The sequence below is a fragment of the Saccopteryx leptura genome, chromosome 7 (assembly GCF_036850995.1).
Source record: "Saccopteryx leptura isolate mSacLep1 chromosome 7, mSacLep1_pri_phased_curated, whole genome shotgun sequence".
NCBI classification, from domain to species: Eukaryota; Metazoa; Chordata; class Mammalia; order Chiroptera; family Emballonuridae; genus Saccopteryx; species Saccopteryx leptura.
This window is the reverse complement of record NC_089509.1, coordinates 94423795-94448284: the sequence shown is the minus strand read 5'-3', so window position 1 is coordinate 94448284 and position 24490 is coordinate 94423795. Positions and strand designations below refer to the sequence as shown.

The 24490-nt window shown below is 39.3% G+C and overlaps 1 protein-coding gene across 2 annotated transcripts in view; it reads right to left on the bottom strand.

Annotated features, from left to right (window-relative positions):
* PTH2R (parathyroid hormone 2 receptor) overlaps positions 1-24490 on the bottom strand; it is a 66321-nt gene that overhangs the window by 36528 nt on the left and 5303 nt on the right. The window contains exons 2-5 of one of the 2 annotated variants that reach the window (XM_066345661.1): positions 15266-15368; positions 7790-7900; positions 7531-7652; positions 323-420 (exon numbers count right to left, since the gene is read on the bottom strand). In XM_066345661.1, coding sequence (XP_066201758.1) covers positions 323-420; positions 7531-7652; positions 7790-7900; positions 15266-15368 — 434 coding nt within the window. Of the gene's footprint in view, positions 1-322; positions 421-7530; positions 7653-7789; positions 7901-15265; positions 15369-24490 lie in introns of those variants that run through there. The other variant, XM_066345662.1, reaches the window with a different exon arrangement.

Here is a 24490-nt window from a genome sequence, read left to right as displayed (position 1 = left end):
AAGATCCTTTGGGAAAAGTGACATAAGTCTTCACATCATGAATAAAAATTTATGTAACTCATTCAACTCTATCCTGTATCACTGGGCAAACAAATGCACTGCAGTACAGCTCGATTGGCCTAATGATGTCAGCTGCTTCTATACTTTAAGATTTTAAACAAACAAACAAAACCCTAAATTCTCATAAAAAATAATTTGTCAAAGTCAAAGGAGATAACACTAGGCTGGATTCAAAATCCCGTGTTGGGAAAAATATTTGGGGGCACAAGTTGTGAGACCTCTGTGTCTTTGATGGATAAAAGTGTGAATGGGAACCACTCACCTGAAGTAACTGATGATGAGAATAGCCACAGCCAGGGAAGCGAAGGAGATGGAATATCCAATAGTGTACATGACGTAGAGACGTTCAAAGAACTCTTGCTGCAAGCGAAGAGATTTGATTAGAAAAGCAGGTTTGAACAAATCATCAGTCAATGGAGATGAACTTAAACATCATGCTTTTATCACTTTAGACAGTGGCAATGTGTAACCATAGAAACTATAGAGTATTCTTCTGGTCTTCCTTGTACTTCCTAAATCTAAGTCAGGGTTAAAGGTGTAATAATAATATTTGGAGTTTCTTAATGCTTAAGTGAGGTCAAGTTAAATATTGCAATATTTACATCATATATTTTTGTACTGTTCATTTTAACTAATTGGAATTGTATATCTGACCCATGATGTATGGAGTAAACAAGACACATGTTACAGGACTACTTTAAGAGGACACTGGTAAAAAAAGACTGTCATTTTTGGAATGTAATATCGTTTTCTTTAACTTTTTTATTGAGCTATAATTTACAGGAACTAAAATGTACAAATCTTAAATGATTTTGATGGGTTTTTGATAAACCAAGTTTGTTGTGCCCCTTGCAAGTCCAGAGAACACCCACCATCCACCCCCATCCAACTCCTGTTCCCGTTCCTGTCACCACAAATTAGCTGTATCTGCTCATGTATTTCATAGATGTCTTCACTGTTCTTGGAATTCTTAGAATTTTACAGCATGTATTCTTTTTGTTAACATACTGTTTTGATACTCAGTGACATCGCATGAGTCAATGACTCATTCCTTTTTTTTTTCATTTTAAAATAATTATAAATTCACAAGAAATGAAAAAAAAATAGTAAGAAAGGTCCCATGTACCCTTCACCCAGTATCCTTCAGTGGTTACATCCAATATACTAAAATACCAAAACCAGAAATTTAACATTGGTGCAATATGTGTGTTTATAGTTTTATGTCGTTTTAAACATATTTAAATTTTTATGCCCATCACTGCAATCAAAACAGAACTATTCCATCACCACAAAGATTCCTTGCGCTGTCCTGTCACTTTACTGTCACACCTACCCTCCTCCTCCCCACCTGCTCTAACACCTGACAACCATTAATCTGTTTTCTATCTCTATAATTTTGTCATTTCACAAATATTCTATAAGTGGAATCATACAGACAGAATAATGACCTCAAGACCCATTTAAGTTGTTGTATATACAGGTTTGTTCTTTTTTTTTTCTTCTTGTATTTTTCTGAAGTGAGAAGTGAGGAGGCAGAGAGATACACTCCCACATGTGCCATATCGGGATCCACTAGGCAAGCCCACCAGGGGGCGATGATCTTCCCATCGGGGACTTTGCTCTGTTGCTACTGGAGTCATTCTAGCGCCTGAGGCAGAGGCCATGGAGCCATCCCAGCACCGGGGCCAATTTTGCTCCAGTGGAGCCTCGGCTGCAGGAGGGGAAGAGAGAGAAAAAGAGAAAGGAGAGGGGGAAGGGTAGAGAAGCAGATGGACATTTCTCCTGTGTGCCCTGGCCGGGAATTGAACCCAGGACATCCACACACTGGGTTGTACTATTAAGTAGTCATCTGGATCATCGGTTTCCTTCTATTCTTATTTTTATTCTAGATTTTAGGGTCTGCCTTGTAATTTTTTATGATATTGCAGGCATTGTAGGTTAAATAATATAATATTAATGACGTGAAAAGGACAGACCTCTCTTTTATCAGGCATCTTGGTGGAGTGACTGGATTACTCTGTTCTTAAACTGAAATTGGGCTTTGTTGTCATTTTTATTTTGTTATTTGTTTTTTACAACTCTTTTATTCTGGTTTTAGGTTTTGAGAGTGAAATCAAGACATTTCCTTCATAGATCCCAGATTCTGAGCACCAGCAGCCTCTAGTGACCACTTATGGGCTGTAGTTCATCTGACTCTTTTCTAAGCCACAGAAGAACTCTTTCTGCTTTTTGAACCATCCATCAGCTCTTTAGTTTGGTGGGAGAGTTCTCTCCAGCTCTTCCTGCATCTCAGGAGAGTTTACTCCACCCTGACGCTCTGCCGCAGTCCTCAGCTAGCCGCTGCCTTGCTTTAGGAAGACCTCTGTGGCTGGGAACAATCTTTCTCAACCCTACTTTTCCAGGCTGCTGCTGCCTTTCAAGCAATGAGACTGTGTATCTTGAGGATTTCCTTTCCTTCCTTGGCCTGTGCGCTACAACCATCATACGCTAAGTGGGGATCCCATGCGCCTCAAAACATGCCTCTCGGCTCCTCTGCTCTGTCCCATGCCTTCAACTAACTGCTGCCCTCACTCTTTAAGGGCCCCACACACATCCTGGGGAATTTCTCTTAGCCCACCGGGTTGGTCCTGTCCCCAGCCTTTGGCATACTGCCTCCAGGCACTCAGTGGAGGCCCCCTGGGAAACAACTGGCTGGTGGTGATAGTTCACTGTGACTGGGACTCACTCCTTGGAATTCTAACCCCTCATGCTAAACCTTGTCTGTTAAAAGTGGGTTTAGAGGTCTGGCTCTTCTCTTTATCCCTTTCCGTGTCTGGTTGCCCCTCTTCCGCTGCAGACCCAGGGATGGCTACAGCCATAGGTCTCCTCTCTCTCAGGAAGGGCTTGTCCACCTCTGGAATTTGGCTCATTCTAATTTCTTGGTATCCTTAACTCACTCATACATTTATACAAGTTAGTGATTTTGCATCTTACTCCACGTATTGTCACACATTCTACAGCCCGACTGCCAACTGAAAACTTTGCTTTTTGTTCCTTTTTTAATTACTTATGAAATATTATTTTCTGTTAATAAAATATTCCAACTTTTTATAGAAGATATTTGGATAATGTGTGTAATACAAAATAGAAGGGGGGAAAAATTCCCAAATTCTCTCCACCCAAAAACAAACATTTTCATGTGTTTCTTTTCATTCTGTTTCTTTGCATCATTGCCTGTTTTGAGCATCTCATCCCCAATTGATATACATTTATTGTATGATTATTTTCAATTAAATATAAGAAGAGAATTTCCCAAGGTCACAAACTTTTTACCAAAAAAATGAGCTTCTTTAACTAGTTCATCATTGAAAATTTTGATTCTTTAGAATACCCACATTATTAACAATTCAATGAACATTTTTTTCATTTAGTTCTTCCCACTCAATGCTTGAATCTTAGAAGAAGATAAGATCAAAAGATATGATCCCTTGTAGTTTTTTAATATATATATATATATATATATATATATATATATATATATATATAATTTGCTCTCCAGAAGTGCATATTTAGACATGAGATATATTATAAGGCAATTTATATAATATGCTAGTGGTGTTTTAAATATCATACTTTAAGGAATTCAATAACCTTGTGATCTAACATAAGAGTTTTTTCCTTCTTTTTATTAAAAGTAATTATCTCACTTTGTCAATCAACAATATGAAAATTATTTAAAGATTGAAATAATAGATGATTAAAAATCTTAGTCTTGCCTGACCTGTGGTGGCGCAGTGGATAAAGCATCGACCTGGAAATGCTGAGGTCGCCGGTTCGAAACCCTGGGCTTGCCTGGTCAAGGCACATATGGGAGTTGATGCTTCCAGCTCCTCCCCCCTCCCCCATTCTCTCTCTCTGTCTCTCTCTCTTTGTCTCTCCCTCTCCTCTCTATAATGAATAAATAAAAAATTTAAAAAAAAAAAATCTTAGTCTTATTTCCCTGCAAAGACATTGCATTTATTCTAAATGCACACTTTCTATTTACTTTATGTTTCTTATATAAAACTTCCCTTTATAACTATGAATAATTAATATTTTATAAATAATATCATTTTCTCTTACAGCAGCGGTTCTTAACCTGTGGGTCGCGACCCCGGCAGGGTCGCCTAAAGCCATCAGAAAATACATAATGCATATCAGGTATTTACATTCCGAATCATAACTGTAGCAAAATTACAGTTATAAAGTAGCCACCAAAATTATTTTTTGGTTTGGGGTCACCGCAACATGAGGAACTGTATTGCGGGGTCACAGCATTAGAAAGGTTGAGAACCACCGTCTTACAGTATATCAAAATTTCAGGAGATATCCAGTTTTCTTATCAGAGGATATTTACTTCTCTTATGTTTTCTCAAATTATTGCTTAAGGGTTGTAAACAGTAGAAATGCTTTATATATAATTTTTTTTGACAGAGAAAGAGATAGGAACAGATAGGGACAGATAGATAAGAAAAGAGAGAAATGAGAAGCATCAATTCTTCGTTGCAGCACCTTAGTTGTTCATTGATTGCTTTCTCATATGTGCCCTGACCAGGGGACTATAGCAGAGTGAGTGACCCCTTGCTCAAGCCAGCAACCTTTGGCCAGCGACCAAGGGTCATGTCTATGATCCCACACTCAAGCCAGTGACCCCATGCTCAAACTGATGAGCCCTTCCTCAAGCTGGATAAACTCCCACTCAAGCTGGATGAGACTGAGACCCCTCTCAAGCTGGCGACCTCGGAGTTTCAAACCTGGGTCCTACACGTCCCAGTCCGATGCTCTATCCACTGCACCACCACCTGGTCAGGCTTAATTTTTTTTTCTAACATAAAGTATTATTACCCAAATGAGCTTTAATAAGTTGCTGAAAGATCTTTAGTTTGCATTTCATTGTTGACAAACTTAGATAAAATTAGTCAATGTAAGATTGTTATATAATCTACAATTGAACTAAAGCCAACAATAACAGTATAAAATGTGTCAAATTATTATAACTTGATAGACACAAATAAACATTCACAATATTTTGTGTACTCTGTGATGAATTTATTTGTGCATTTAATGATGACAAATGCAGCTCTTTCACAGGTTTTAAATGGCCTTTAATTTAAATCATGGTTACATTTACACTGAACTCTAATTGTATGACCTTTTTGTGTGTGATTATTAGATATTCCAAGAAACAAGATAACTAAGAATTGTAATATACCCAAGATATTTATCATTTTATATAAAAATTGCTTAAAAGTTACTGAAAAACTTTGAAGAATTTTGTTAGCATAATTATATCTCTTTAATCAAAAATATAGCCTGACCAGATGGTGGTGCAGTGGATAGAGTGTCGAACTGGGATGTGGAGGACCCCAGTTCAAAACCCCAAGGTTGCCAGCTTGAGCGTGGGCTCATTTAGTTTGAGCAAGGCTCACTGGCTTGAGCCCAAGGTCACTGGCTTGAGCAAGGGGTCACTCAGTTTGCTGTAGGCCCCCCTGTCAAGGCACATATGAGAAAGCAATCAATGAACAACTAAGGAGCCGCAACAAAGATTGATGCTTCTCATCTCTCTCCCTTCCTGTCTGTCTGTCCCTATCTGTCCCTCTCTATATCTCCTTCTATCTCTGTCACAAAAAAAGAGAAAGAAAAGAAAAATTAAGAAAGAAAGTTCTGACTATTAAAGCAAAATCAAAGAAATCTTCAACTCAAAATTTTTCACTCTCTCCCTCAACCCCCCTCCTTGGCAAAATCATCAAGCATAAAGAAAAAAAATGCCTAACTTCAGAGAGTTTATGTATAATGACTGTTTTCAGGGTCCTAATAAGAGTCACTGATGCGGCCCTGGCCGGTTGGCTCAGCGGTAGAGCGTAGACCTGGCATGCGGGGGACTCGGGTTCGATTCCTGGCCACAGTACATAGGAGAAGCGCCCATTTGCTTCTCCACCCCTCCGCCCCCTCCTTCCTCTCTGTCTCTCTCTTCCCCTCCCGCAGTCAAGGCTCCATTGGAGCAAAATGGCCCGGGCGCTGGGGATGGCTCCTTGGCTTCTGCCCCAGGCGCTATAGTGGCTCTGGTCGCGGCAGAGAGACGCCCCGGAGGGGCAGAGCATCGCCCCCTGGTGGGAAGAGTGTCGCCCCTGGTGGGCGTGCCGGGTGGATCCCGGTTGGGCGCATGCGGGTGTCTGTCTGACTGTCTCTTCCCGTTTCCAGCTTCAGAAAAAAAAAAAAAAAAAGAGAGTCACTGATGTATCAGTCTATCATGTTCACTCCTAGCATCAAATGCATATTACTCATCAGGGCTTAGTGACAGGAGTTCAAGCATGACTTTTTTTTTTTTTTTTTTGTATTTTTCTGAAGCTGGAAACGGGGAGAGACAGTCAGACAGACACCCGCATGCACCCGACCGGGATCCACCCGGCACGCCCACCAGGGGCGAGGCTCTGCCCACCAGGGGGCGATGCTCTGCCCCTCCGGGGCGTCGCTCTGCCGTGACCAGAGCCACTCTAGCGCCTGGGGCAGAGGCCAAGGAGCCATCCCCAGCGCCCAGGCCATCTTTGCTCCAATGGAGCCTCGCTGCGGAAGGGGAAGAGAGAGACAGAGAGGAAGGAGAGGGGGAGGGGTGGAGAAGCAGATGGGCGCTTCTCCTGTGTGCCCTGGCCGGGAATCGAACCCGGGACTTCCTCACGCCAGGCCGACGCTCTACCACTGAGCCAACCGGCCAGGGCCAAGCATGACTTTTACAACACCACATATACCTTAAAGGTAACCATCTAGTATTTTCAAAGTTTATATATGATTACTATCCTAGAAACAGCACTGACAAGGAATTTGTATTGTATAGATCAAGGCTCTGCTTTCAACCTTGCCATCAGTGAGCTGTGTCACTTTGACCAACACTTGATCTCTGGTTCTGGGTTAAATCACATGTATTAAATTAAGGTTTGTGCTGGAAGACCTGCAGGATGCACCTTGCTCCTCTTCAATTCTACAACTCTAATTTTTCATGTACTAATGAAATCAACTACTGACAAATCTTAGAAAATGGAAAATACATCTTTAAAATACAAAGCTCCTTTTGAAATATAGAGTGAGATGAGATACTGCCATTTACAGGTAATCAAGAGAAATTATGACTCACGTTGCTGATTACTTATTTAAATCTTTGCATGTAAAATAATGTAAACATAATGTAATGTAGCAGTACACAGAGAGACACATATTTATAATTTTGTATGTCTATATCTCAGCCAGGTAACTCTAATCTAAAGAAAATACCAGAATATTTCAGGTCCTAGACCTTTCCTTAACCAGGTATATGAAAAGATTCCAACTTTTCTCTTTTGTGATGTTTGTGTTATAGAATAAAGGGGTTTTCGTGCATAACGGCTGACAATCAAAAAGTGCATAAAAATCATTATTCTGCTTTCCCTTCAGGGTTCACAAATATAAAATTACCACTACCTTTCCTATGCCGAGATCTGGCTGAAGAAAGCGAAGACAGTCTGAATAATTAGCCCATGTTTTATTTAAACTGTCCATAAAATCCCATGTTCCATTGGGGTTACAATGTCGAAGAGCAACGCCTGTAAAGACATGAAGAAATACAGTGAGATTGCTCAAGTCCTTTAGAGCTCATTACATTGTGTGTGTGTGTGTGTGTGTGTGTGTGTGTGTATACTAAATTTCTGTTCCAAATAACTATTTCAGAAGAACCCAATACCTTTATGATTGAAGTCATAAATATAAGGAGGGCATGGGACAGCTGATATTTTTCCCACAGTTCCTCTGGGCCAACAAATGAGTCCATCCCATTCTGGAAAACAACTTCCCTCTGATGAGAAAAAAAAAATTAAAAAGCAAATGAACAAAAATGCTATTGGAACCAGAAAGTAAATTCACTCAAACTACAAAATGCCAAGCCACTGCTTCTACCAAAATGTAAAACAAATTGGTAGTTTGGGAAACTAGAATGAGGTGGGTAGAATGCAAATATCCCAAAATTCATCTACTTAGCATCAACAAAAGACCATTGACAGGAACATTTGATTTGCATAAATTTAAAATATTATAGTGATTCCAATATGAGTGAGTTATAGCAATTAATATATAAGAAACATTAGAATTCATTGTGAACAACTTCTGTAGTAAAATTCTTCTAACTATTTAGTTGTAGCTACATTTTTTTACCCTAGATTTTCTTTAATTGCTGTTTAAAAATATGACATAAAAACAGATGAGCTTTACAAGTAAGTGCCAAGATTTGGGTTTGCCTTTTACCAATAACTTCAGTAATTTCTTTGAGTCTAACACTCATCTCAAAAAAAATCCTCATAAGCCCTACCCTCCTCACAATGCTTCTAGGACCCTATCACTTCTCACAGCCTCCAATGGCACCAGCATGGTCCAGGCCCCTCATCTTCAACCCAAACGACTGCAATTGCCTCCTCCTGGTCTTCCTAACTCTGTTCTTGCTCGCCTCTCATTTATTCTTTTTTAAAAAATTATAGTTGACATTCAATACTATATTAGCTTCAGGTATATAGTTTGGTGGTTAGACATTTATGTAATTTACAAAGTGATCCACCAACCCCATAAGTCCAGTACCTACCTGGCATCATACATAGTTATTTTAATAGTATTGACTATATTCCTTATGCTGTATTTATATCCCTGAAACTGTTTTGTAACTACCAATTTGTACTCCTTAATCCCTTCTTCCCCTTTTCACTCAGTCCCCTAACCCCACTCCCATCAGGCACTGTTAGTTTGTTCTCTATATCTGAGTCTGTTTCTATTTAGTTTTGGGGGGTTTTTTTAGATTCCACATTGTAAGGCCAGTAGTCGCGGCCACCGTTGTGGCCATGTACATGCAGGTCCTCATTGAATTTGGACAGACAGTAAAGAAACACTGGAGCCAAAAAATGGTGGGCCATTCCTTTATTAAAGTCTCACACTGGCCGACGAGCGAACACACAGGGCTCCCAAAACCACTAACACATTCTCCGGTTCCACAAACAGGAAGGAGAATCTTCTCCAGCTCCTCCTAGAATCAAAGGCCGCACTAGTCTCAGTGGAGTTCCCAAAAGCCCCTCCCCTCTGTTCCCCATCTGCATACCTTCTCACTTCTCTGCCAACATGGCTTCTTCCTCAGCACCCTGCGTTCTCTCTGCTCTCACTCTGCAAACATGGCTTCTCTCTCTCTCTCTCTCCTTCTCCTTCTATCTCTTTTCAAAACTTTCTGGCATGAAAACCTCTCATCCAGCAAACATTAGCAAAACAATAGCCCTTCCCTAGCAGGAAGGTAATTTGTAATTTTAAAGGCCACATATACCTGGTGCTGCCCAGCCCCCAATGCAAACTATAAGTGAGCAAACATAAAAATCATATTTTACAAACTTATTTGACCAACACACATATAAATAAAATCACATGTGTTTATCTTCCTCTGATTTATTTTGAAAAGCTATCCCCTATGTTCAATGCAGCATTATTCACAGTGGCCATGACATAGAAACAACTGAAGTGACCTCCAATATATCACTGAATAAAGAAGATGTGGTACACATACACAATGGACTATTACTTGCCCATAAATAAAAAGAATAAAATTTTACCATTTGTGACAGCATGGATGGGTCTATAGGGCATTATGCTAAGTGAAATGTCCTTTCATTTATTCTTTTTTTTTTTACAGAGACAGAGAAAGAGTCAGAGAGAGGGACAGATAAGGACAGACAGACAGGAAGGGAGACAGATGAGAAGCATCAATTCTTCATTGCAGCTCCTTAGTTGTTCATTGATTATTTCTCCTATGTGCCTTGGTCAGGGTGCTCCAGCAGAGCAAGTGACCTTTTGCTCAAGCCAGTAACCTTGGGCTCAAGCTAGCAACCATGGGGTTATGTCTATGATCCCATGCTCAAGCCAACAACCCCATGCTCAAGCTTAAGCCAGCAAACTCGGGGTTTTGAACCTTGGTCCTCCATGTCCCAGTCTAACACTCTATCCACTGCACCAGCACCTGGTGAGGCTCCTTTTATTTATTCTTAACACAATAGCTCCAAATCCTCCAAAGTCTTCTCACCTCACTCTGAGCAAAAGCCAAGTATTTACAATGTCAGAAGGCCCAGACAGGACCTGCCCTCTCCCCTAGACGATCTCCCCAACCTCATCTGCTGTAAGGGCTTTCCCCCCCCCTCCCGTGAACCCACCGCTATTTCCCCAGAGAGCCTCGGGGCTTATTCCCTTACCTCCTACAGATTTTTACCCAAACTTCAACTACTGAGTAAACTTTCCCCATTTGAAATTACATCCTGGCACTCCTTATTACCTTTCCTGCTATATTTTTTTATTTTCCAATATTGTGTTATTCTATTATCATTTCCTTAAATCACAGGGTTGAAGGACCCTGAGGGTGGGGGATTTTATCTGTTTTGTTTCATGCGTCACCCACCGGGCACTTGGTAGGGGCTTAACAAAACCCTCATGGGTGTCAGCACTCTGTTCGCCAGGGTTCCTCTTCATTAGCTGTGTACTGAACTTCCAAGAAGAGAGCATATCAGCCATGTCACACCCCAACTTCCCAAAAAGAGACCTCTTTTAATGGGTGAAGTTTTCATTTTCTATTGCTACCTTCACACATTACTACAAATTTAATGGTTTCAAATAACCCATTATTTATTATCTCACTATTCTGTTATTCCAAAGTCTGGCAAGCTTGGTTGGATCTCTGCCTATAGACTCATAAGGCCAAAATCAAGGTCTGGGCAGGGCTGCATTCCTTTCTGGAGGACCTGTGGGATAATTTGTCTCCTTGCAGTTCCTTGCAGTTGTAGGACTGAGGTCTGTTTCCTTGCTGGCTGTCAGTTGAGGGCTGCTCCAAATTTCTAGAAGCCACTGCATTTCTTAGCTCATGACCCACTATCTCCATCTTCAAAGTCAGCAAAGCAGGTTGAATCCTTGACACAAATCAAGTCTCTCCTCCACTCTCCTTTCGGTGACTCTTTTGCCTTCCTCAGCCACTTTTAAGGGCCCATGTGGTTACATTGAGCCCATTCAAATAATTCAGGATATTCTCCCTATTTTAAGGCCCATAACCTCTATCCATCCGTGTTGCCCCTTGATCATGTAACATGACACACACAGGCAGAACAGCAGATATTAGGGAGTGGACATCTTTGGGGCTCCATTAGTCTGTCACCATAGGTACTTATCCATTATGGCTCTCTCAATTTTTTAGTTACCAATTACACTAATTGCAGCTGAGGATTTTTGTTCTGGCTAATGTTCATTATGTGAAGTTGTTTGTTCAGTTTTGAACGGTAAGCATAACAGAACCTCACACAAACACTGATTTCTACAAAAAAGAATTCAGCATAAACCTAAAAGTAACTTATTAGTGTCCATTACACCATATGGAAACAAATATTTGATGAAGAAAAAAAAAGTCATGTCTTGTCAGCATTGTTCTTATAAACAGAACCTTTTCCTGGAAACGGCCTCACTTTGTTCCCATAATAAAAGTCTGGGCTTTACATATCACCAGCGACCCAGGAAGTCATCACACTGGCTCCTGCTTCTGATGCACAGTTTACCTGCCTCTTTCCACCATAACCAGCTTCTGTTTGTTTTCCTTCTTGTTTAAACAGAGTGTAATAAATCCATCTCTCATCAACTTTGCCCTAGACATTCTATCCTGATAGCATCCCATATGGCATCCCAACCATTTATTTTGTCTTTAACAAGTCATGCAACCTTGTTTGTCTGCACTGCCCAATCCTTTACCAGGGAGATGTCTATTGTGCAATCTACATAAATTGAAGGAGAACACACATTCTCGTGTCCTTGTAACTAGTTGTCTCTCTAAAATGTATGCAGCAGTGAATGTCATGTGGGATGGTATAGCAAGAGTTAGTCACATTATGGAGTAAGATCTTCACGTAAATCTAAAAGCCAATGACAGGTTTGTTCTATAGTTATATAGTCTTTCAACTGTTATGGAGAAAAAGCTGCTGATTCTTCCTCATGTTCTGAAAGAGACAGTTTTCTAGTTCCCTACAAGGTAGCGCACACACATACACACAGAGACATAATCCCCCAAAATCAGAACACTAATACTCCCCAAAATAAGGTGTCTATAGATCATATTCATCTCTCTGGTGGTTCTTTGAAAAAGAGAATGAAAAATATTCATAAAAGGGAAAAAAGGAAGCTATGACCTCACAAATAATACAGAGATATTAATTAACATCCACTCTGATAATCATCTTACATCCTATGTGAATAAATACTTTCATCATTTAACAAGAAAATAATTGCTTGATGACTCACCAATCTCCCTTTATAAATTAATAGCATTAAGTACATTCCCTATAATCTTTTATATGTGCCAGGACAAAAATAAATTAGTGAAGCCTGTCAATCCATGATATTTTTCACAGAACAATCTAAAATTTGAAAACTCTAACTTGGTCTCTTTCAGTTCTCCAGTTGCCTATATAATACAATTATAATTACCTATTATACAATGTGACCACATGTTTGTGAGTAGAACCAGGATCAATAATATTTTAATTTGTGTTTTTAAATACTTGAATAGTTTTATAACTAGGTATTTGCATTTATATTTTCTTTTCTTTCATTCACAAACATAAAGAAGAATTTATTTTTATTATAATTTTTTTCATAAACAAAATCAAAAATATGATATACCCATCATCTAGAATTAACACTTGTTAATATTTTGTAATATTATTTCACATATTTTTGTGGTGGTATTTTAAATTAAATTGCAGACAGCATAACAGCTCACTCCAAAATATTTAAAATGCATCTCTTGATTTTAGAAAAATTTTTAATAAAAAATTCTTAAATTAGCTAGTGAATTCAAAATATCATTCTACTTTTCTATATACAAAGTTAATACATCTTGAGTTAATTTACATATAGAGATTTTTTTTATTAAAGGTAAACCAAAGTTTGACCACATTTAATTGTATAAAGAAAGATCTCAAATAAAGTGTCTTTTCTCTTTTAATATTAATTCATTCATTGACTTATTTCATATCTTCACGAAATTTAGATGCTATAGTTGACATCCAGATCACTTACTCTTTTTATGTGTGACTCCTGTGTTGTGTGACTGTTTCCCGCTTGGCTTTTACCCATCCTATTCCCTCTGCCAGGAGTGTCTTTCATGTCCTCCTCTATGCATCTAGTTCCTGTTCTTTTCACTTTAAGATCAGATGATTATTCCTCTAGGAAGCCTCCTCTAATCCCTCCCCAATGAACTAAGGGGCCTTTTTAGTGAGTCCATAGCTGTGATGCCTCAGTTGTTAATAACACCATACTGAAAAGTATCCATCTCCCTCACTATATTATTATCTTCACAGAGGCAACGATAGAATCTGATAAGTTTTCTCCAGTGCTTAGTACAGAAAGAACACACTATGGACACCTATTTGTCAGACTGTTAAAGGGACCCTGAAGAAGATAACATTGGACTAGACAACTCCTGAGATATCTTCCAACTCAAAATTTCATGAGACTTCATAGAAGATAGATCAGTCAGCCCCAATAGATAATAAGTCTTATAAATTTCTCAGGAAGTATTGCTCCTTCGGTGTTCTTCAGAGGTAGCAGAAGTGATTCCCCTTTTCAACACTATTAGTCTGGCCATTCAGGCAATTGCTTCCTGGTACAAGACACCAAGAAAGTATGAACCAGTATAAAAACATTTTTCCTTAAAACATGGCATTAGCTGGTTGTAAATTAAAAGGCTGAATCTGAGACAAGAGAGACAAGAAATTATCCTACAGGGTAAGCAAGCACTCCATTTGAGGCTTTTCTAGGTTAATCATTAAAAGAATTAAATATAATATATATCTTCCAAGCTAGGAGGGGAAGGAAAGATGAAACAAGAAAAAAAGAGTCTCAAGGAATTCAAAAGAAGCTAAAAGAAAGTGGGGGTGAGGAACAGAAGGGAGGAAAAGCTAAAGCCCAAATAAGATGAATTAAATAAGTAGAATTAAATTCAAGGACTGTAAATTATAACCACAATTAATGTAATTGGACTAAATAAATCGGTTAACAGCAAAATTATCAGAATAGATAACAAAAAGTCACAATACATTTTTAAAAATCAGTATCATGGCCTGACCAGGTGGTGGCACAGTGGATAGAGCGTCGGACTGGGATGCAGAGGACCCAGGTTCGAGATCCCAAGGTCACCAGCTTGAGTGCAGGCTTGTCTGGTTTGAACAAAAGCTCATCAGCTTGGACCCAAGGTTGCTGGCTCAAGCAAGGGGTTACTCAGTCTGCTGTAGCCCCACGGTCAAGGCACATATGAGAAAGCGATCATTGAATAATTAAAAGTGCCACAACGAAAAAATGATGGTTGATGCTTCTCATTTCTTTCCATTCCTGTCTGTCTGTCCCTATCTGTCCCTCTCTCTGACTCTCTCTGTCTCTGTAAAAAAAAAAAAAAAAAATCAGTATCATGAAGACCACATTCTTTGATAACCAATTGAGGAATAAATCACAAAACATCTTTAATATTTGGAGACTAAAATGAAGCAGGTACAAACCATATATTTTATTATGGGGCACAGCTTTACGGGCATTATCGCTGCGTTCAGATTGTTGGGAATTTAGGGAGTCAGTAAACAGTAGTTTTCTTCCCAGTTGAACTTGGAACCATTTGAGAAACTATATAAGTAGTCAGGCTGATGGAGATAAAATAATCAGTTTATTAAGAAAAAAGGTTTTTTGGAGAACATAGCCTAGGTATAAATAAAAGGGCTTGTTTATTTGCACCGTTGAATTGTACATACTACCAAAAACTGCAGGCAATAGCCACAAGGATGGAGCCTACCCCTCCAAGCTTATTGCGTGATCAAGGATAAACCAGCATGCACGTTCTCTGCAAAAGGATAGATCCCAGAGAGAGGCCAGAGGAACGGAGTGATGTGCACGGCTGCTATTCCCAAACTCACAATCAGGCAAGCAACTCTTCCCACAGGGAGGGAAAAGCTAGGCGGTTAAAGAGATGAACAGAGCCTTATTCTGCTAAACTCCCTTCCACATGGAACCAGAATGACTAATGAGGGTCTCCTACTACTAAAAAAGGAGGGAAATTTGCCATCTTGGTGAGGACTGAGGTAGGGGCCCAAGGAGGACACAATGTTCTCAGTGTCGTTACCTCCATCCTGGAGCTGCGCTGTGATGTTGAGTTCACACTGTACCTTAGCTTTCAGCACCAGGACAATCTGCTCCTCTATCGTAATGGTGCCATCAGAATCCAGCTGCAGAAAGGAACAAAACATAAACATGAAAAACACTCTCATATTTTACCTTCTAATATAATTAGAGTTTTGATCTCAGGCTATATGAAATAGTCCTTTATTTGAATCAAAATTCAATGTCCACCAATGTGATTTAAGAATAATCTTACTTTTACTTGATTTGCCTAAAGAAAAAAATCCCATACTAGAATATTTTAATATAAGTAGATAATTATAATAAATAAAATATAATTAGAAAAAAAAGTAGTCAACAGATAGGAAATTTCCTCGAATGTTATGGAGACTCAATATTTTATTAATTCTGTTTTGGTATTCAGTTCTGGCACATAGAAAGAGACTGGACTAGAAGACTAAATTTAGCTCGACTAAAAAATTACCATGAAACCTTGGGCAAATCACTCAACATCTTTAGGTTCATTATAGACCGAGACATGTAAGTGGCCCAGGAATCAGAGAAATCAAAGGAGGACCCAGGGAAAAGTAGAGCAGTTGCAGGCCTGGCTACTGCCCCTCTCTCATGAGCTAAACCAGCAGAGAAGGAAAAACCTGTGTGAGATACAGAAGTTTCTGCCTTGACCTTTTGAGTGTAAAAAACAAAATGCTGTGGCTCCACCGCTGCCTTCCAATGCTCAGGAAAAACTGTGCCTTGTGGCTCACTCTACCCAGAAACATAAAGGGAAGGGGATTCTGGAAAATACAGTCTAACACAGCCAAGTTTACATGTAACAAAGTCACAATACCTACCTCTGTCAACCTGACACTGTACACATCTCTTTTAATATTCCAAAATATTCGGTAACCAAGTCATGGTTCTAGCTAACATGATACAATTTATTTGATACCAAGAGTGATTCTAGAGGACCAGAATTTTAAGGAGGGAAACTCTGTATTTTTCTTCTATGGCTGGGTAGCAAATTAACCCAAAACTTGTGGCTTAAAACAACAAACAATAACTATCTCACAGCTTGGGAGAGACTTAGCTGGGAGTTTCTGGCTGAGAGTCTCTTATGAGATTGCCGTCAAGACTTCAGCCATAGACGATGTCATCTGAAATCTTGAGTGGAACCAGGAGATCCAGTTCTAAGACGGCCCACTCACATGGTTATTGGCAGGGACCTTGGTTCCTCAGGGACTGATGGGAGGAAACCTCAGTTCCTCACCACATGGTTCTCTCTGTCAGGAGGAAGCTTGAGTGTCTTCACAACATGTCAGCTGGCTTCCCACAGAGTAAGTGATTCAAGAAAGAGAGCAAGAATAAAACCACAACACCTTTTATGATCTAGTCTCAGATGTCACTCATGATCAGTCCCCTCATGATCGTGTGTTTGTTAAAAGCAAGTCACCAACTCTTACTCAATGAGAGAGAAATTAATCTCTGCCTCTTAAAGAGAATTATTTAAAAATTTATAAATAGCCCTGGCTGGATAGCTCAGTTGGTTAGAGCATCGTCCCAAAGTGCAGAGGTTGCCAGTTTGATTCCCTGGTCAGATGTTCCTATCTCTTTCCTGTTCTCCCCCTTCTTCTCTCTAAAATCAATAAAATAAACTTTTTTTAAAATTTGTAAATATATTTTTAACCAACCTATTTTTTAGAAAAATACTGAGTATGATGTGTTCTGTGGGTTTATCAGCAATAATAGGGTCCAGAGCTTTGCAGTTTTGTTTTCGGTTAGAGATTTAGAGATTCTCAAATCAAATGAGATGATAAAACCTATTAGTTTACCTAAATGACAAACTTCTTATAATACAACCCTTTGTAAATCCCAAATCTTTCATTCCAGCTGCAAATACACTTATTCTCTAGAACTATTAGCGAAGGAAAGTGGAAAAGCAAGATGTTTCATATATAAATTTAATATAATAAACATTAGGTTTATAATATGACATTATGGATTGAACATTGGAAATCAAAAGATGTTGACATCATTATTCATAGGACGTACAGTTAAGATTAAGAATTATGGTTTTACAATTCCAGTGCCATGTAGACTTTTCCTGGATGTGGACTTTTCCTGGACTCCTGCTCCTTCGGACAGCTCCTAACAGACTGAACTGGGGTTGGGTTGTATTTATCAGGGACTTGGCATGGTGTTGGGGCCAACTTCGACTTGGTGAACTTGTTAAGGACACTACTCTTTTATGGATTCTTGCTGTATTGGCCAAGAGTTTGCTTAAAGACTTTAATCACTGTAAAAAAAATAATAATAGAGGACTGGATAAAGAAGATGTGGCACATATACACCATGGTATACTATTCAGCCTTAAGAAATGATGACATCGGATCACTTACAACAAAGTGGTGGGATCTTGATAACATTATACGGAGTGAAATAAGTAAATCAGAAAAAAAAACAAGAACTGCAGGATTCCACACATTGGTGGGACATAAAAACAAGACTAAGAGACGTGGACAAGAGTGTGGTGGTTACGAGGGGCAGGGGGAGGGAAGGAGGGAGAGGGGGAGAGGGAGGGGGAGGGGTACAAAGAAAACTAGATAGAGGGTGATGGAGGACAATCTGACTTTGGGTGATGGGTATGCAACATAATTGAATGACAAGATAACCTGGACATGTTTTCTTTGAATATATGTACCCTGATTTATTGATGTCACCCCATTAAAATTAATAAAAATTTATTTATTAAAAAAAATAATTATGGTTTTAAATGACACAAAATTATAGACTGGCAAATTAAACTAAAATGAAGGACACAGAAAAGAAAATCTATCATAAGAACTAGTTTCAGTATAAAAATATGTGTTAGTCCTGAAAATCATGTGTATTATTTTCTAATATATTTATAATATACAGAGTAGCTCAATAAATTAGTAGATATATTGTTTTGGAGATGGCTGGATAATATTCATAACTCAATGCCCATATTTATTTTAATAATTTTTTTTCATGAAAAAAGAAGACAATTAAAAATGAATGAGGGGGAGGGTTGGCAAACACAACAGCACTTACCTCTAAGGCCAACACAATGCAGATTCTGAGTTAGAAGTAACCACACTGAAAGTGAGCCACAAAATCACACATAGCATAAAGGGAAAGTAAAATGAAAACAGATGAGTCACCTGTGAGTGGGCATTGAAGCAAAATCAACTACTTCCCTATTCATTCTCCAGAAAGTGAGGCAACATTCAAGTTGTTTGCTTTTTTATCCCCTGGATGTTTTTTTCAGCTCAATAGTTACTTTCTTTGATTTAAATCTTAGAAAATACTGTGACCAAGTTTCAGAACTATAAATTTGATTTAGAGAAATCTGACTTTAATATGAAATATGAACATTTCAAATCATTCCTTGTACCAGTTTTACTTGAATAAATACATTGTTGTTTTCCTTTTGTGTGTATGTGTTCCTTTACTGTGATGACCTTTTCAGGAACATAAACATTTAGACAAACTATAACTTCTAAATATATTTTATTCTAAAAAAATGTGGCCAGTTTAATCCAGGAGCAAGTTTGCTTAGGATGTACTAATTCATGATCTGTTAAATTGATCTTTAGTCATTCAAGTGAGAATAAGAAAATGCTGAACATCTTTTTATATTGTTTTTCCTTCCTCCTTTGTTACAGATACAAGTGCTCTTCCCCTCAGACATTAAAATCATAGTTGATTTAAAACAGAAGAGCGGCCCTGGCCGGTTGGCTCAGCGGTAGAGCATCGGCCTAGCGTGTGGAGGACCTGGGTTCGATTCCCGGCCAGGGCACATGGGAGAAGCGCCCATTTGCTTCTCCACCCCTCTGCCGCGCTTTCCTCTCTGTCTCTCTCTTCCCCTCCCGCAGCCAAGGCTCCATTGGAGCAGAGATGGCCCGGGCGCTGGGCATGGCTCTGTGGCCTCTGCCTCAGGCGCTAGAGTGGCTCTGGTCGCAATATGGCGACGCCCAGGATGGGCAGAGCATCACCCCCTGGGGGGCAGAGCACCGCCCCTGGTGGGCGTGCCGGGTGGATCCCAGTCGGGTGCATGCGGGAGTCTGTCTGACTGTCTCTCCCTGTTTCCAGCTTCAGAAAAATGAAAAAAAAAAAAAAAAAAAAATTAAACAGAAGAGCACTTTTCATACCCAATGCCTATTTCAATGTTTCGTATTCAATATTATTCCAAAAGCAATAATTGCATCCAAAACAAAACGGTACTTCTAGAAAAATAGATGTTAGTAATTTTATCTAAGTGATCATTTGCAATTTGAAATAAAATGTTGAATTTCAATCTGTCACATATTTGATAGCTAAAAGAAGCTTTAATTTGATCATGTGTATCTTACTGAAAGTGCCGACAGTTGTCAGTAATTGTTAATATCAGAGTATGTGAATACTCATAATTACAATATTCACATTTATTCCATTTTAAAGTCAACATGAATCCATACATTAGATATACTTAAAAGGAAGCATTCTGGATCATCTAATTCTGGTGTGATGGAGTAGACCTATTTCTTCTATTTCTCTCAATGAGTGCAACTACAATTCCTGGATATCATATATAAAATGAACCTAAGATGATTCTGAGAAGTGGAGTGCAGGAACCAGACCAGGTAGAGACCTCAGATCCTAAAGAACAATACATTGGGAAATTCTCTGGGTTTTCTTTTTGTTTCATATATTCCCAGCTTGGATTATTAGAAACTGGCAACTCTAAAATCCCAACAGGCATTGACAAAAAAAAAAAAAAAAAAAAAAAGTCCGAAGAAAACCCTACTTTCTACAGCAAAGAAAGAAAAGAAGCATCTGACAACACAGAGATAATAACAGCTCAACCCGGACACCACAGAAGTAAACCACAGTCCAATCCCAATCCACACCAACAAACGCCAAGTGTATGGCAATTTAAAGAGGTGCTATAAGGAGGTGCCCCTAGACTCTCCTTAGTGTGGTTTCAGAACAAAGTAGAGAGGCAGGACTTTCACCCACACTGGTCTGAAACAAGGCCATCCACAGACTCCCCACCCCAGGTGTCACTGGAGGCCATGTAGGGAGCCTGGACTTCAACTCCAGCCTGGCAGTAACAAAGTGTCCTTCCATCTGCTCGCCAGGGTGGTATCAGAGAAGACCTACTGGAGAGTCAGTCTCTAGCAGCAACAAGTCACCCCCACTGTGGTGTAGGTGAGACCACGTGAGGAGAGCAGAACCCATACCCTCACCCATCAGTAACAAGGAATGCCCCACCTTGGGTGTCAACATCTGGCTGGGGCACCTAACCTTCTACTTCCACTGAGAAGTAACAGAGTAAAATTTCTTGGCACATGTATGTAAATCCACAGGTAAAGCAGGCTTCTGGAGAATGAGAGAATGTAAAATTTATAAGAGCAGGGATTTGGGGTTTTGCATTTTTTTCAGAGTATCCTTACTCTACTGCTTACTTGTCTGTGTTTGCCACACAATCGGTGAAGAATGGAATGGATGTTGAAGAGGCATAAAAATTCTCATTGTCTTCTTCATAAGGTAATTTCAAGGATTAAAGAAACTAATGTATGCCCTGGCTGGTTGCTCAGTGGATAGAGCATCGTCCTGGAGCACTGAGATCACTGGTTTGATCCTGCGGTTGCCAGCTCAATTCCAAGGTTGCTGGCTCCCAAGGGCACCAGCTTGAGCCCCGGTCAGGGTACGTATGAGAAACAATGGGCGCACAACTAAGTGGAAGAAAGAGTTGATGCTTCTCTCTCTCCCCCCTTCCTTTCTCTCTACCTGTCTCTCAAAAAATAAAAAGAAAAAATGAGGAGGGAAGGAAAGAAGAAAGGAAGGAAAGAAGGAAGTAAAGAAAGAAAGAAAGAAAGAAAGAAAGAAAGAAAGAAAGAAAGAAAGAAAGAAAGAAAGAAAGAAAGAAAGAAAGGAGGGAGGGAGGGAGGGAGGGAGGGAGGGAGGGAGGGAGGGAGGGAGGGAGGGAGGGAGGGAAGAAGGAATGAATGAAGGAATGAAGGAAGGAAGGAAGGAAAGAAGGAAGGAAGGAAGGAAGGAAGGAAGGAAGGAAGGAAGGAAGGAAGGAAGGAAGGAAGGAAGGGTGACTAAGTACTTTTACACAATGGAAACCGTGTAAATGTTAACTATATATTATTATCACCAAGTCTATTCTTTTACCACCTTCTAAGTATATTTGATCAAAATTAATTTACTGAAGCAAAAAGAAAGAAAATCTTGAACATAAAAGTTGGGTAGAAATCAGGCAGGCTCTCCCCATCTCCAAGTGAGGGTCTTAGTAGTCCAACGCAATTTTACTGAATTGAAAATGAAGAGACCTGGGGAGGAAGAATTTTAATTGAAGGATGCCTCCTATGTTCACAGAAAAAGCTTCCTTTCTGCTCATTCTACACTGTTTGTGCTGGTTTAGCAACAAGGACTGTTGAGCATATTTATCCTACAAGTATTTGTTGAGACTGACCGGGGGAAGACACTATTTGCAGACACTATGGCAGAAGATAGATACAAAAGAAACCCAAGCCATGGGTCTGGCCCTGGGGTAGGTCAGAAGTACAGTACGGTTCTCGGGCACTCAGTACACATTTACCATGAGTGGTAAAAAAAAAATGCAATAGACTCACAAACAAAATGCCATTACTAATATGTTACCAATCTGGTGAAAATAAAAATCTGTTGTATCTTTCAATTGATTTTAAAAGACATTTTCGAGGCTCCAGGAAAGTCCTACATGTCTACTCAAGGTTTCATCTAGTTCTTAGATGTCTCTAAGACATCTCTAAGTTCAATTAATCAACATGAAAGTTGCACTTAAGTTTTGCTTACATGTGTCTGGCCAACACACTGAATGTGCCCAATCTCATCCAATCTCATTAGTTTTGCTTATGTAACCACCCAAAACTTCCAGATGTTGTATCTTACAGACTTTAGTTGTCTAGAAAATAAGATGCCAAAATATGTTGAAAGGAGAAATTTCACCTTGGAACTTATTATAGGCATGAATGCTTTTCTGAAGGCAGATTCTCTTGGGATGTAGGCAGGAGAATATACAAACTTAGACATATCTCATGCCCACAATCTTGGTTTAAATGTATTGTTAAACATAATCTTACTCTGAAAAATGTCTTTAAAAAATAAGTAAAAAAAAAACTTTTCTCATCAAAAAAAGAGCTAGAGCTAGCCTGAATATGTAAGTAGGAAAATGGCAAGTAGTATAAATTATTCTCATTTAGGAGAATTTAGGCAGTTTGCAATTTGATGTAAATGGTTTCATAAAGGAGAGGCAGAAGTGTACCTTCATGAACTTTCATTGTGGTTGTTGTTTTTTTAGGTGAGAGAAGGGGAGATAGTGAGGCAGACTCCTACACACACCCCAACCAGGAACCCTGTCTGTGGCTGATGCTACAGTACTGAGCTATTTTTAGCACCTGAGGCTGACACGCTCTGACCAACCAAACTATCCTCAGTGCCCAGAGCCATGCTAGAACCAGGCGAGCCAATGGCTGCAGAAGGGGAAGATGGAGAAAAGGGGAAGAGGGAGGGGGAAAGTAGCAAATGGTCACTTCTCCTGTGTGCCCTGATCAGGAACCTGGGGCATCCATATGCTGGGTCAATGCTGTATCCACTGAGCCACCGGCTAGGGCCAGGACCTTTCATTACATATATGTGTTCCAATCTTGTCACAAAAATATTTGGCCAAATAGTATTAAGCAACATTTTTGTTTGCTAGATCTTTTAATTTGTTACTAATCCGTATCTTATTGTTAGCAAAAGTATTTGATTTATTTGCTAATTCAAGTAGCAATATATTATAGTCCTCCTACCTATGATCATGCAAGCACCAATATATAATGAACATCTTCTAGGTACCATAATGCTGTAGAAAAATTACTAAGAATCACTTCTTTTTTTTTCAGGCAGCCCAGTATCTGTGGCAGGAGTTCAATACAACTAATATGACATTTTTAAAAGAAATAACATACTTACAACTTTAGAGTAAAAATCATACATGTTATCATTCAAAACTCTTATTCTATCCTACATTTAACAACTTAACAAACTTAGCAATGATGTTATGTCCACTAAAAACCTAGAGTAAATATCATATTTAATAATAAATCTTTAGCAATCCTAATGAAGTAATAAACAAGATAAGATTCCTACAATAATAACTACCATTCAGTGTCAGACTGGGAGCTCTATTTAGTGCACTATGATGAGACAAAAATAAAAGGAAATAACATAGGTAGATACTGGAGAAAATTGTTACTGTTCAAGAATAAACTTGGGGCTCTGGCAGGTGTTCAGTGGATAGAGCATCAGCATTGCATATGGACATCCTGGGTTCGATTCTCAGTCAGGATACACAGGAGAAGCAACCATTTGCTTCTACCCTCTTTCCCTCCCACTTCTCTCTCTCTTCCCCTCTCGTAGCCAGTGGCTCGATGGGTCTGAGCGTGAACCTGGGTGCTAAAAATAGCTTGGTACTTGAGCATCGGCCCAGATAGGGTTGCAGAGTGGGTCCCAGTCAAGGTGCATGGAGTTTGCCTATCTCCACTCCTCTCACCCACAAAAATAAAAATAAAAATAAAGAATAAACTTGATAGATATGAATCAATATTGAAAATAATAGTAATCATCTATACCAGCCATAACTAATTAGAAAATGTAATAAAAATTACAAAAATGATGATGATGATGACAATGATGGCTGTCACTTAGAATAAGCAAACTCTGTGACAGGCACTACATCAAATGCTTCTCCTGAGGTTTGCATGGAATCCACACTCCAACCCAATGGGTTTGGCATTAGGGCATCCTCATTTTGTAAATGAAGAAACTGCACTTTTGAAATGTTAACTAACAGCTAAACGAGTAGGAAACAGATTCCAAATTCTGTTTCTGATAAAATCCATAACCTTAACCATTTTGTATACTAACCTCCCGCTCCAGAAAGCTATGATTTACTTTATTTGAGAGTCGACAAAATTCCATCAGCCAATGGAATGTTTTCCAGGCTCAACACTTAGCCTGCCTGCTGGTCAGTGACTAAGATAAGAGAGCACTGAAAACATGAACTCTCAGAAGCATATCTACCAGCTGCTCTCTTCTCTCCATCTTCATGACCAGATGCAGGTTCCCTTTGTGTACCTACGGCAGCCATCTCTACCCTTCAGAATACAATGACCTTTTTAAAATTAAAACTTGA